The 14,149-nt window shown below is 39.8% G+C and overlaps 1 protein-coding gene across 1 annotated transcript in view; it reads left to right on the top strand.

Moving 5' to 3' along the window:
* Positions 1 to 243: 243 nt before the first annotated feature.
* Positions 244 to 14,149, top strand: part of ogt.1 (O-linked N-acetylglucosamine (GlcNAc) transferase, tandem duplicate 1) — a 15,505-nt gene continuing 1,599 nt past the window's right edge. Inside the window, exons 1-20 of the mRNA XM_016453232.1 lie at positions 244 to 399; positions 534 to 714; positions 1,637 to 1,880; positions 4,016 to 4,084; positions 7,223 to 7,339; positions 7,423 to 7,502; positions 7,586 to 7,781; positions 8,578 to 8,718; positions 8,837 to 8,937; positions 9,029 to 9,182; positions 9,272 to 9,373; positions 9,461 to 9,640; positions 9,775 to 9,933; positions 10,027 to 10,116; positions 10,213 to 10,338; positions 10,797 to 10,967; positions 11,047 to 11,163; positions 11,241 to 11,405; positions 12,428 to 12,475; positions 12,690 to 12,842. Coding sequence (XP_016308718.1) covers positions 375 to 399; positions 534 to 714; positions 1,637 to 1,880; positions 4,016 to 4,084; positions 7,223 to 7,339; positions 7,423 to 7,502; positions 7,586 to 7,781; positions 8,578 to 8,718; positions 8,837 to 8,937; positions 9,029 to 9,182; positions 9,272 to 9,373; positions 9,461 to 9,640; positions 9,775 to 9,933; positions 10,027 to 10,116; positions 10,213 to 10,338; positions 10,797 to 10,967; positions 11,047 to 11,163; positions 11,241 to 11,405; positions 12,428 to 12,475; positions 12,690 to 12,842 — 2,619 coding nt within the window. The 5' untranslated portion in view covers positions 244 to 374. The remainder of the gene's footprint in view (positions 400 to 533; positions 715 to 1,636; positions 1,881 to 4,015; positions 4,085 to 7,222; positions 7,340 to 7,422; positions 7,503 to 7,585; positions 7,782 to 8,577; positions 8,719 to 8,836; positions 8,938 to 9,028; positions 9,183 to 9,271; positions 9,374 to 9,460; positions 9,641 to 9,774; positions 9,934 to 10,026; positions 10,117 to 10,212; positions 10,339 to 10,796; positions 10,968 to 11,046; positions 11,164 to 11,240; positions 11,406 to 12,427; positions 12,476 to 12,689; positions 12,843 to 14,149) is intronic.

Raw genomic sequence — 14,149 nt, forward strand, 5'->3', positions numbered from 1 at the left:
TCACAAGTGCTGTCATCATTACATGAACCATCTGTGCTAGTTTTAGAAAATCTGCAGGTTTTTTGCAGTGACAATTGTTATATATTAAAAAAAAAAAAAAAAAAAAAAAAAATATAAAAATATATATATAAAGCAGCAATACAGGTTAAGACAACAGTTCAATTTTTCATTATAACTGAATTTTTTTTTTTAATAAAATACATAAATGAACTCAACAATAACTCAATAACCTTAAAAAAAATTTCTAAAAAACGAACAAGAAAAAAACAGCGATAACATACTTGTCTATATACTTTCAATGTCCATCAATTCCACAAGAGTCACCATCTAGACTCTCCAAAAAGTCAGAACACTTTCCAGATGGACCAAAATACATGAAGTTTGTTTTTCAAAAAATAGGTAACGTTATAGTTTTTAAATTTTTCTAAAACAGCACCACTGTTGTCTTTTTAAAAAAATTTTTATTTGACCTCATTTCCATTTCTTCTAACATGTTGTTTTCCCCCCTCCTTTGGGTTGCGTTGGTGCTCCAGAACCAACCAAACGTATGCTTTCCTTCCAAGGGTTGGCAGAGCTGGCGCACCGTGAATATCAGTCAGGAGATTTTGAGGCGGCTGAACGCCACTGTATGCAGCTGTGGAGGCAGGAGCCGGATAATACTGGCGTACTGCTGCTGCTCTCCTCTATCCACTTCCAGTGCCGCAGGCTTGACAGGTGAGATGGACACCTTTGCTCTGTCTTCATGGAGCACGGTCTGTGGGTCTGCTTCACTGCTTCTCTTTGGGAAGAAGGAGTGGTGTTAAAGGTCTATTAGTTGGGGGTTTTGCCTTAAGAGGCAGTAATTATTCTTTTTTGTTGATAATGAAGGTGGTGTCCTTTTGATAATCCATGTTCTTGGGGATACTGTGCACATCAGTATTCATTTTAACAGCAAATTTTGATTTAGTTTTAGTCATAGTCTTTTGACTAAAATGCAATTTAGTTTTAGTCATATTTTAGTCATCTGAATTGTTTTTAGTTTTAGTCGACTACATATAAGATTTTTGTCGGCTAAATCTACAGTAAATTTAGTCGGCTAAAGCTACAGTGCATTTATTAAGCATTTCTCTAAAATTTCCAAACTCATTATATAGGTTTGATATTAAGGTTTTATCTTGATAGACACCGATTTAACTGGTGACACACAACATGACTTTGTTAAAATTAAATAAAACCACTTCTCATAAAGAACAAGAACATGGCCTTCTTTTTAATGAAATATGTGAAAAAAATTTTAACACTAAATTAACATGGCAACGAATGCGTTTTGGTAATCTTTGATGTTACAAATTAAAATCTTTAATTTAACAAATTTAATGTAAGCTCAAAATCTAGAAGTAAAATCTCATTATTATGAAAATTCAGAAACGGTGAGAACATGGCATTCTGTAAACATGACAAGAATAACTATTACACTAATAAACAATCATTTTAATTGACAGCTTGTCCATATCCACTATACAAACTTAAATTGCAAATAACCTGGAACAGTTCTTTAAGGGAACAGTATAGGGAGTGTGTTTGTTGCACATGGTGGGAATATGTCACATGTCTCATTCTATTAATTTTCCTAATTTTCATTTTCTTAATTCTGCAGGTCTTCCCACTTTAGCACTCTGGCCGTCAAGCAGAACCCCATGCTGGCTGAGGCCTACTCAAACCTGGGCAACGTTTACAAGGAACGGGGTCAACTTCAGGAGGCCATCGAGCACTACCGCCACGCGCTTCGTCTCAAACCAGACTTCATCGATGGATACATCAACCTGGCAGCAGCGTTGGTGGCAGCAGGGGACATGGAGGGAGCAGTTCAAGCATATGTGTCCGCCCTCCAGTACAATCCTGTGAGTTAAGCCTCAAAACGTTTCAGAGAATCACAGTGGTTTCACGCTGTGTCATATAGCTAGAAATTATCTCTCTATTTTCAGCCTTTTGACGATATGCAATCGTGTTGTGAAAAGTATCGATGTCGGCACTGAAATTTTAAAAATGTGACAATACCAGCATTTCCTGCTAGCATTTTGAGCGCTGTTGTGTGGATTCTCAAACACCTCTGATTGGCCATTGTGTTCTCGTGATCAACAGATATGGCTGTGATTGGCTACAATGATCATCGCTTCAGTCTCTTCACAGAGCGCTTACACGGATACACGGGAGCGTTTGAAAGCCACGTCTTATCAACGGATCCCTAATATATCTGCTCATAGATGGATCATTGTAGCCAATCACAGACATATCCGTTGAGCGCGTGGACACAATGGCCAATCAGAGCTGTAAGAATCCGCTCAACAGCGCTCTAAATGCTAGCGGGAAATGCTGGCATCATCACATTTTCAAAATTTCAGTACCAACATCGGTACTTTTGACAACACTACTATGCAATATCTCAGTATTTTATAACATAACCAATCATTGTAGCCATAATTTTAAACGTTTCAAATTCTTGGAAGAAGCCTAAACAGTGACCTTGACCCCTAAAAATTAAAGTAATCTTGAATATATTAGATAATGGAAAAATGATATTGAATCATTTCAGTATCACTTATGTATTATTGTAGTGTACTAATAAAACATCTTTTAACAATTAAAATGACATTCAGGATCTTTGCAGGGTTTTGAATAAATTCTTTTAAATAGTTTGAACCTTAGTGGCTGGATAAAGGGAGCACTAAAATCATCACAGTCTTCACAACTTAAGTTTAGTATTTATAACAAAATATTAAATGTATTGTAAATAGGGATGCACCGATATGAAAATTTTGGCCGATACCGATAACCGATAATTCTTTATTTTTGAAAACCGATAACCGATATGTTGGCCGACAAATCTATATCCAAATTTTTATATACTTTTTGAGAGCCTGATTACGTCTCATCATTAAAAGCCACATCCCAAACACTTCAACATAAGCAGCCTAGTTTGAACGGTGTACGTTTTAAAAATAAATTTACTCTCCCATTCCCAATTTAGTCATAAAAAAGTCTTACAAATAAATAAAATAATGCATAAATAATGCAAACAAGTCACTGGACATCATTACACGTGTAAAGAATCAAAATGAATGCGCCATAGATCAATAAAACGGAATAGCCTCTGCACGGACAATAATTAAATGATTTTAATTACTAAACCATATTGTTGATGAAAATAATAAGAGAAAAATACAAGTGGTTGTTATTATTAATAATGTATCAATGATTTTGAAAAAGTAACAAATTAATACCACTGTTTTAAATAGCAGCCGTTTGAGCAGCATGTGCTGAAGCTGAAGAGCTGAATGAACACGGTAAACTGAAGCGTTTTGCTGGCAGCTTATTTAACTCAAGGAAATGCATCCTGAGATTAATATTAATACAACATAAACATAATATTACAACTTATATATGTACAAAATGACGCAGTTATTGCGTGCTATAGTCAGAATGTGTGATCCTGTTGTGGATGCGCTCTTCCCATAACAACGCGCTGAAACACAGCAACTAAACCCAAAGAATTCACAACGTTTTATTATAATAATGTTCTCATTAGAATGTTATATACACAACATTCCCAATCATAGTTATTAATGTTTTGCACTGCTGTTTGAGCTGCGTGCGCTGAGCTAAAGATGATCACCGGTAAACTGAAGCGCTCTTTTAACTTAACCAAACGCATTCTATATGAGATAAATCAGATATACATCAAATAAACACAATATTACAACGTACAATTGCACAAAAGGCTGCAAACGAACAACGCGCATCTGAAGTGTCTCTGAAGGAAATAATGCATTATTTATCGGCTTTAAGATATCGGCCAAATTTTCTTATCGGGCCGATACCGATAACAGAAAAAATGAGCATTTATCGGCCGATACCGATATGGTGGCCGATATATCGTGCATCCCTAATTGTAAATATTCTATATGTCAACCAGCCCTATTGTATTTTGTATGTACTAGTTGGTAATTGATTATTTTTTTCTGGCTTTTAATTACAGGATCTGTATTGTGTACGCAGTGACTTGGGTAACCTGCTTAAGGCGCTTGGGCGCCTTGAAGAGGCAAAGGTATGTTTAAACATGTCGGCCCTTGCACGTTTATGTAATGATTTTTTTTTACCCTCTCACTTGCTTTTTTGTTTTATTTTGTTCATTTGGATGACTAGATTAGAGACACTCCCCTTCTGTCCACCTCTTCTTTTTTGCCCTCTCTCACTCCAGTGCTTCTTTCAGTCTAAAACACTGCTTCATCCTGGCCCGGCCAGCTCCCGCTTGCCCCCATACAAAGGAAGAAAGGCTGAGCTCTTCTGTTTCTCACCAAATGGGGGTCCTAAAACACATGCTGCAGTTTGGCATGCTTTTCTTCCTTGTAGTCTCTTGGAGGGGTTTCGCTGGCTCGGTCTTGGAGAAATAAATGGACTGATGAAGATAGTGGTCTTTGCTATGCAAAAAATAAGATGGCTTCTAACCCTAACCATGCACTTCTGGTCATTTGCGTTATTCAAAGCAACTGATTTCCTTTAAAAGTTAAAAAGTCATGGCCCTTTGGCTGTGAGTTTGGATTTACTTTCCCAGCATTACAATGCCCAAATAAACACCGCCTTTGAGGCAATGTGGCTATTTGTGGTTTCGATGGGTCTTTGGGAGTTTGTCTTGATGTTGTAGAGAGAGTTCTCTTCCTGTTGGTTAGAAGCCCTCTTATTTGGTGCCTCTGTTATCGTCTCGTTGTCTGTGAAAAAAATGTTAACACTAAATTAACATGGCAACGAACGCGTTTTGGTAATCTTTGATGTTACAAATTAAAATCTTTAATTTAACAAATTTAATGTAAGCTCAAAATCTAGAAGTAAAATCTCATTATTTCTCTTCCTGTTGGTTAGAAGCCCTCTTATTTGGTGCCTCAGGGGGCCGGGGTGGGGAAGAGTACGAGGGGCCAGCGGCCCCCCACCAGCTCTGTCGCTCCTACCCCCGCGCGCTCGCACAGGGCCCGTGGATTGTGCGCGCGTCGAACTGTCTGCCTGACCCCTCAGTCAAGCCAACAGATGCTTTGTAAGGGCTCCATAGTGCATTTGAGTAGAGCCTGTATCATTTTGGCCTTCGTTTTTCCCCCCAGTTCAACTTCACATCCCCCTATATTTACGGCTTACAAGGGTTCGGGAGGGTTTATGTTTTTCCAACACTGTGTCAGCCCTGGGCTGTGCCAAGCAGACAGATCGCTTTTTGCACTCCACTGCACGCGTCAGACACCATGATAGAGCGAGAGTATTAAACATGCGCGACACAAGCGATGACCTCTTTATTTCAGAGCTGTGGAGGCTTCTAGATGATTATGAAGTCCTTAAACCCCAGGCTTTTTTCCTTATCCATTGGCCAGGAGTCAAGATGGCAGGACAGGATAAAGCAAACAAGGTATTAAACCATGTAAACAAAGACCAAAATAATCATCGATTACATTTCTTCCCCCTTGTATGTTATGATCATTAATAATATTCCCAGAGCAAATGTGATCAGTTCATTTGGGTAAGATCAAGCCAGTTGGCCTCCCTCCTTTATCTATATTTGAAAATGTGACACGGTAATGAAAAGTTTGAACTTATATGTTAATCTCATCTCAAAGCCTTTCTTCACTCTCGACCCCTCGCGAATATACTCCTGATTCTGAAAATGTACAGTCCTTTCATCGCATGGGTTTAAACTGATGTTAGGTCATTTTGAATTTATTTTCCCCTTTTTTTTTTTGGTTTTGTTTTACTTGTTTTGCTTTGTCAATACAAGTTTTGATCTCCATATGAAATGTCTTGATTGCAAACTTTTACTAACGCTCTTGTTTTCTTATTTTGTCTCTTTTGGTTTTTCCACAACTGATATTGTTATTTAGAAGGTTTCAGGTGGGTGACACTATTCCTGCATAGGTGCGGTCCGGTGGACAGGAACACTAGGGCAGCATCAGTCCTCTCCTCTTCCAGCTGCGGCCGCCCCCCCCCAGACAAAGTCCAAAAATATGGTAACGGGTTTGTAACAAAACAGAAAGAAAAACACCTTACTCCAATGCCTGAGTTCTTCTGTCTTGTGGCTTCCTTTGAAGAACAAAAAAGCAAGAACAAAGAAAACTATAGTTAATGAAAGCAAAAGAAAAGCGTAGTGCCCAAGTAATTAAAAAGAGAAATGGATTGGATGTTGTAAGCAAATGAAAGCACAGTAAGAGCCCTCTAACTCTCTTACTTGTTGATTGTTTTTTTCCTGTTCATTTGGATTATGATTTATTTTTTTCTCCTTTATTTGGAGTTGCAGCGTTCTGCTGTGAGTCTGCAGCGACGCAAGGGCTGCGCAGCGTCAAAACCGCGACCAAAAGACGCGCGCTTGAACGCACTCCCCCTCCCCTCGACCTCAGGCTGGCGAGTTGCAGACCTGCATGCCCTCCCTGCTAGCATGGCACCCAGTGGCTGTGCAGCCTTAAACATGACACCAATGGCAACGACCATTACGTAGTGCTAACTCTCCAACAATTATCCCCTTAAGATATGAATGGAATTGGCCGTGGGTACTCAGTCCATTTGAAGGCCCCTAAGGGAAGAGGGTTTCATAGTTTTGTGTGTGCCAGTCTGGTGGGGAGTCAAATCGCTCCAGGTCTGCTGTCTGCTCCCTGAGCTGGCGTTGGCGCAGGCGAATACGGGCGCTAGCGGAAACGGCGCAAGCGGCGACCACAGTGTGGGTTGCCTGCGTGGCTTTTTGCGCTCGCATTACAGGGACCTCCGCCTGCACGCCGCATTTGCATTTAAGGTTGTGAAATTTACTGAGATTATGTAAAGTGAATGATCTAAAGCTGACTTCTCTGCACTCAACGTGTTTTTGTTTTTTAGTCTTAAGTGTAATATTTTAGTTCATTTAAAAGTTAATTCGAAGGTAATTCATAACTGAAGAATGTAAGTCGGAGTATAGGTGTTGGTTGGATTTGCGCAGCGTAGGAAAAGTGTGCAGCTTAGCGCGGCAGAATTTCGCGCACGCGAGCCCATGCTGCAGGCTCACTTTTTGCTTTTTGTGAGAATAGATACTAACACATTTTCTGTCTGCCTTTTTGTTCTTTCTTCCTTTTTATTTGATTTTTTGTTTTCTTTACTTTTTCAACCCTTTCTCTATCTACTCTGTTCTTCTATCTACCTCCTCTTCCTCCTGTTTTTTTTTTTTTTTACTGTTAACCTGTTGAAGGCTTGTTACCTGAAGGCAATTGAAACTCAGCCAAACTTTGCCGTGGCCTGGAGTAACCTGGGCTGCGTGTTCAATGCTCAGGGGGAGATCTGGCTGGCCATACATCATTTTGAGAAGGTTGGTTGCAGATGACAATCCCACTTTGGACAGTGATGATGAATGAATATGATGTTCACATGGTCTGTTCAATGGATTTACAGGCAGTGACACTGGACCCAAACTTTTTGGACGCTTACATCAACTTGGGCAATGTTCTGAAAGAGGCTCGTATCTTTGACAGGTAAATGGTTACATCCTCTGCCATTACGTTTTGCCTCGCAGCCTTTTTCAGCCAATCTGATGCATGTCGTTTTCCCCTTACAGAGCTGTTGCTGGTTATCTGCGTGCCCTCAGCCTGAGCCCTAACCATGCTGTTGTCCATGGAAACCTGGCGTGCGTGTACTACGAGCAGGGTTTGATTGACCTGGCTGTTGACACCTACCGTCGTGCCATTGAGCTGCAGCCACACTTTCCTGATGCATACTGCAATCTCGCTAATGCTCTGAAGGAGAAGGGCAATGTAAGAACCTACACTGTAAAAAATGACCGTAAATTTAACGGTAAAAGACTGTAAAAATGCTACAGTAAAAACCTGTTAAATGGTTAACGGTAAATTCCCCTACTATATACGGTGAAAAACTGTATTGGACATTACATGTATTGGACATTAATTTTACGGTAGTATACCGTTTTTGGAAGTGGATTTTTTTACAGTGTACGTTTATGTTCTTGAATTATGCCTCTGTCATGCATTACTGTTGTCTACACTAGAGGTCGACCGATAGTGGATTTTGCCGATACGATAGCTAGGTTGGACCACACTGGCCGATACAGATTAATTAACCGCTAGTTTTAAAATACTCTAACAAGGAACAATGCTTACACAGCTTTCATTAATTTTAATGCTACAAATGGACTCCTATAATAATATTTAAAGTGTTACCATTTCATTTCAACTGTCATGCTTAAAGATGCACATCTTTAAATATATACACAAAGGCTATCCGATACATCGGTCGACCTCTAGTCTACACTCATGTCTTCATCTTATTGAATTTTTAACCAGATTTCTTAGTGCACAGTATTCTGTGCAGTGTCCACAGTCATTATAAATTTCACATAAATTAAATTTTGCAGACAAAAAAAAAAAAAATAATTTCCCAACTTGAAACCGTTGGGAAGTCTTTCGCCCTTGCAAGAAATTCCCAACCTCATGAATTCCTATTGAAATGGCTGAATTTTGCCTGCTAAAAGTCACTGGACAACCTTTAGAATCAAGAGCTTTATTGGCTGCTAACTATCATGTTTACTTTTAGGTTTCTGAAGCTGAGGAGTGTTACAACACTGCGCTGCGTCTGTGCCCGACTCACGCTGACTCCCTTAACAATCTGGCCAACATCAAGCGCGAGCAGGGCAACATTGAGGATGCTGTGCAGCTCTACAGAAAAGCACTGGAGGTGAGGGGACCAGTGACGTCCGCTGAAAATCCATATTCATTATTATACATGCTTAAAAAAACTTACAAGTGAGAGATTAAGAACCATGTCTTAAGTTTTGGTTTTATTTGTTGGAAAGGTGTTCCCTGAATTTGCTGCTGCCCATTCAAACCTTGCCAGTGTCCTGCAACAGCAGGGGAAACTTCAGGAAGCTCTCATGCACTATAAGGAGGCAATCAGGTTTGTTCTTGTTTGTAGCTGCAGCCTGATGTAATTTTGTGTTGGTGTCTTTCAAAGTCTCACTGTCTGTTTGTTGTCAACCACTGAGCAGAATCAGCCCCACATTTGCTGATGCTTACTCTAACATGGGCAACACTTTGAAAGAGATGCAGGATGTTCAGGGGGCGCTGCAGTGCTACACTCGAGCCATTCAGATCAACCCCGCTTTTGCAGATGCTCACAGTAACTTGGCTTCCATACACAAGGTATGAATCTAGAGACCTGGAGAATTCACTTCCTTTCAGTTGTTTTCAGTGTTACTTTGAATTCAAATTGCATCTCTCTCCTCTCGAAGGATTCTGGGAACATTCCTGAAGCAATTGCATCTTACCGCACTGCCCTGAAGCTCAAGCCTGAATTCCCTGATGCTTACTGTAACCTGGCTCACTGTCTGCAGGTACGTAAACGTCTTGAATGTGCGTGTTTTCACTGTGCACTCTGGTGGGAATGTTTGTGTGACGTCATATTGTGCTCTGGTCCTCAGATTGTATGTGACTGGACCGACTACGATGAGCGCATGAAGAAGCTGGTGAGCATTGTGGCTGATCAACTGGAGAAGAACCGCCTGCCATCCGTGCATCCCCATCACAGCATGCTGTACCCCCTCTCTCATGGTTTTCGCAAAGCAATTGCAGAGAGGCATGGCAACTTGTGTCTGGATAAGGTGTGTATATTACATTAAACATGTTTATACAAGCCCATTCTGCTACATTTTCTGATTTGTAACTTGGTTTTGGTGTAAAAGTAGCTCCTATACTTATTCAGTTCATAAGCATCAGCATAATACTTGTTCTGTAGGTCAATGCTCTTCATAAACCTGCCTATGAGCGTCCAAAGGACTTGAAGGCCAGTGGAGGCCGTTTGCGTGTGGCTTACGTAAGCTCTGATTTTGGCAACCATCCCACTTCCCACCTGATGCAGTCCATCCCTGGCATGCACAACTCTGAGAAATTTGAGGTGATGAGACTGTAATGCAGTAGTTATGTATAGATCTTTCTGTTGATCACATCGTGGTGAGCTGGTGATTTCATACGGTTATATTGTTTACAGGTGTTTTGCTATGCTCTCAGCCCCGATGACAGCACCAACTTCAGAGTTAAAGTCATGGCTGAGGCTCATCACTTCATTGACCTCTCACAGGTGAGTATACATGTACATATCACAAGCTTATTTTAGGTATATCATCTTCCTCCATTTGGAGGTCTGTCTTGATTTCATCGTGTCCTGTGTTCATAGATCACCTGCAATGGAAAAGCAGCAGACAGGATCCAGCAAGATGGAGTCCACATCTTGGTCAACATGAATGGCTATACTAAAGGAGCACGCAATGAGCTGTTCGCCTTGCGCCCTGCACCCATTCAGGTTGAATTTGTTTATTTCATGTTATTTAGTTGGGTGTGCAAATGTGTGGCTATTTTTACCCAGCGGGTGATAAAACAGGCGTAAACTTGCGTTGAAGGAGAGACCTGGGTCATATTTAGGAACTTAAGTTCAGGAAACCCTTAATGATGATTCTCTTACAATTATTAATAAGGATTGTCTTGCACCTGGGCTTGGAATATTATAGAGGCAGAAACAGCTGGAACACTAGCATTGCATGTTATAATTACAATTTAAAATAGCTGTTTTCTATTTGAATATGTTTTAAAATTTAATTAATTTCCTTGACGCAAAGCTGAATTTCCAGCAGCTTTATCATCACATGATCCTTAAAAAATCATTATAATATGCTGATTTGAACTTTTAAATGGTAGCATATACTTCAGATAATATATAAAGATCTAGTTTAATAATTAGTTACTTTTTCCAATCTACCCTAGGCCATGTGGCTTGGATACCCAGGGACCAGTGGAGGTCCATTCATGGACTACATTATCACTGATAAGGAGACGTCTCCTTTTGAGGTTGCAGAGCAGTACTCTGAGAAACTAGCCTACATGCCAAACACTTTCTTCATTGGAGATCATGCCAATATGTTCCCTCACCTCAAGGCTAGTTTGAGTCTCTAATCACATTTTTTAAATCTATAGCAGAGAATGAGGCTCATGGTTTTCTTTTTTTAACCAATAGAAAAAAGCGGTGATAGACTTCAAGTCAAATGGCCATATTTTCGACAATCGCATTGTACTGAATGGCATCGATCTGAAAGCCTTCCTGGAAAGCCTGCCAGATATCAAAGTTGTGAAGGTTAGTGAAGAAATCACTGCTTTAGTGCATTCCATTGCCCGGTTAAACAGAAATGCTAATGTTTCTTTCTCTTTCAGATGGAATGTGATGGTCAAGAGTCAGCTGACAGTAACGGTGCCCTGTCCATGCCCATCATCCCTATGAACACAGCGGCTGAGGCCATCATTAACATGATCAACCAGGGCCAGATCCAGGTCACCATCAACGGCTTTACCGTCAGCAACGGCCTGGCCACCACTCAGGTACGGCCCATTGCAGGCCCTCAGTGTTGATCTGATTTCACTGCAATTTCACTAACTTCACTGCTTTGAAAGTTGGGTTCTCACTGGGATTTAGTCCTGCCCATCATTCTTAGCATGACGGATCGGTGGGTAGTTGACCACATTTACATGCACATCGTTTTTCTGGTTAAGCCTTCATTCTGAAAAAGAGGGTTACATGCACTTTGTTTTCCATTTCTTTTAATTTTGTTTGGACAAGCACATATATAAATGGATATTCCGTTGAATAAGTGGTTTACAAGACAAAATTCTGACATATGCAAGCTGTCTTAATTGTTTCTGGTAACTGGAAATATTAGGTTAAAGTGTTCACGTGAATCACGCTCACAAAATCAATTTCTGATCAATGATCAAATTCTAAATATTGTAGGGATGCACCGAAATGAAAATTCTCGGTCGAAGCAGAAAAAAATTAAACACTGGGCCGAATACCGAACACAGTTTTTCGCATTTTTTCCCCCATGTAGGCGCATTGTTTTCCCCATGTAGGCCTATTTTGCCTTTTTTTTCACCATTGCATATATTAAATAGCCAAAATGTGCTTTTTACTGTTTTGTCCTGCTTTTCAAATAAAAAATCAATTACAAAACAACAATTTAAAAATATTTACATATTATTCAGCCGAACACCGAAAGAGATTTTTTTTACTATTTTCGGCCGAATTTCAGTTGCCGAACATTCGGTGCATCCCTAAAATATTGTCTTCTGTTGTCAGTGACACCTCTGTCATGGCCAAATTGACAACATGTAATTATTTATGGAGATTTAGCTGTGTGAAGGTGTTTTTATCAGAACGTGGCTGTATTTGCTCTTGTGCCATTTGTATTTGCAGATGAGAGACTTAATTTTCGTCAGATTGGTGGTGTGAAATGATTCTAATGACCTCAGATCAGTTTTCTCCTTTGATCATCTTGAAGATCTGTCGAAAAGACAATTTCATTGTAGGCAGAGTCAGAATATTACCACATGTTGTTGTTTTTCAGATTTTTACTGTGGAGGAGGTTATAGTATCTGGGACTGTAGCCTTGCAGGTATGGCACACATAAACTGGCTGAGAATAGCACGTTTTGAGACAGGATGTGTAATAGCCATTTTTCCCTACACTTGGGCCTTCACACTGCTGTAGGTGGCACAAACTTGGTGGCAGAGAAGTGGAAAGGCTTCTAGGGATGGGCGACAGTTTAAGGCACATGCATTTCAGTACCTAAACTATTAACTCATCTGCTCTTTATTGTTTCTGTTTAGATTAACAACAAGGCAGCAACAGGAGAAGAAGTTCCCAGAACAATCGTGGTGACCACCCGCTCGCAATATGGACTCCCTGAAGACTCTATTGTCTACTGCAACTTCAACCAGCTCTATAAGATTGACCCTCCCACCCTTCAGATGTGGGCCAATGTAAGATTTAAAAGGAGAATTCATTCCTTCATTCACCAAGATGGGCTTTAAAAACAAAAAAAACAACATATCTATGCAACAGAAGTTTTTTTTTCAAATCTGTGCCACATGCCTTTTGCAGACTTTTGACACCCATAATACACTTTTGATTTTGATTTGATACAAAATGTAGAAGTTCGATCTGTAATTTTAACAAACCATGGATCTGTCAAAAGTCCGCCGGATGATGCAAAATGGCGCATTTTGCATTATGCAGTAGACTTTGGCTGACAAACAAATGGTGATATTTGGGTCCAGGTAACACAGAGAAAGAGTTCACATAGAGAGTACACATAGTTCATTTACATAAACTACTGACATTATAACAGTACAAAGTAGGGTTGTGACAGTGAGGAAATTTTCCCACCGGTTAATCGACGTGTGACAACACCGATAATACGGTATCACCGTGGGGGCAGGGGTGTTTCCTCTTTTCCTCTCTTTTAAATAGCTTGTAAAAGCGGTGTGTGCATTTTACTTTCACTTTCAAATAGCGGCAATTGTTCGTTTTTAGTTCGTTTGAATTTTCCCTCTTTTCCTAGCTTTCCTTCGCTATTAAATAGCTTAAAAGCACCGTGCGCATTTTACTTTATGCTAATTTATCGAATTAGCATCAATTCGGCGTCAATTGCTTGAATGCAACAAAAAAATACAACGTCGAACTCACTTTAGCCTATATATATATAAAACATAGAACTTTTATTAACAAAATGAGTAAGAAAGCTTGGAGGCACGGCATACACCTTGATGTCAAATAAAATAAATAAATTACACAAAGTTTAAATAAAGTAAAAATCAGCTAACAATGTGGAACCAATTAAATAAGAAAAGAATGTTTAAAAAAACTTCCAAAATCACCTTAGATAAACGGCAAAAGTCAACAGGCTTTTCAAAATCCAAAATATTGCCAAACAGGCACTTTTGCATTTAGTTTCGAAACTAAATAATCCGCGATCGTCTTGTCTCACCTCACCTCACTCTTCTTGTCAGTCAGCTCGACTCACTCTCACTGGAGAAATTAAATCTGATCTGTGATGCGACTGTCGTTCGGCACGCTGCATTGAGCAGCCGCGTTCAGTTTTTAATTGTAGTGTCTGTTCTTTCACTGAACTAAATGATTTTTATTACTATAAAAAAATCAAAACGACGGTGGGGGTCGAACTCACTTTAGCCTATATATATATAAAACATAGAACTTTTATTAACAAAACGAGTAAGAAAGCTTGGAGGCACGGCATACACCTTGATGTCAAATAAAATAAATAAAT

The sequence above is a fragment of the Sinocyclocheilus anshuiensis genome, unplaced genomic scaffold, assembly GCF_001515605.1.
Source record: "Sinocyclocheilus anshuiensis isolate Anshui unplaced genomic scaffold, SAMN03320099.WGS_v1.1 scaffold836, whole genome shotgun sequence".
Taxonomy (NCBI): domain Eukaryota; kingdom Metazoa; phylum Chordata; class Actinopteri; order Cypriniformes; family Cyprinidae; genus Sinocyclocheilus; species Sinocyclocheilus anshuiensis.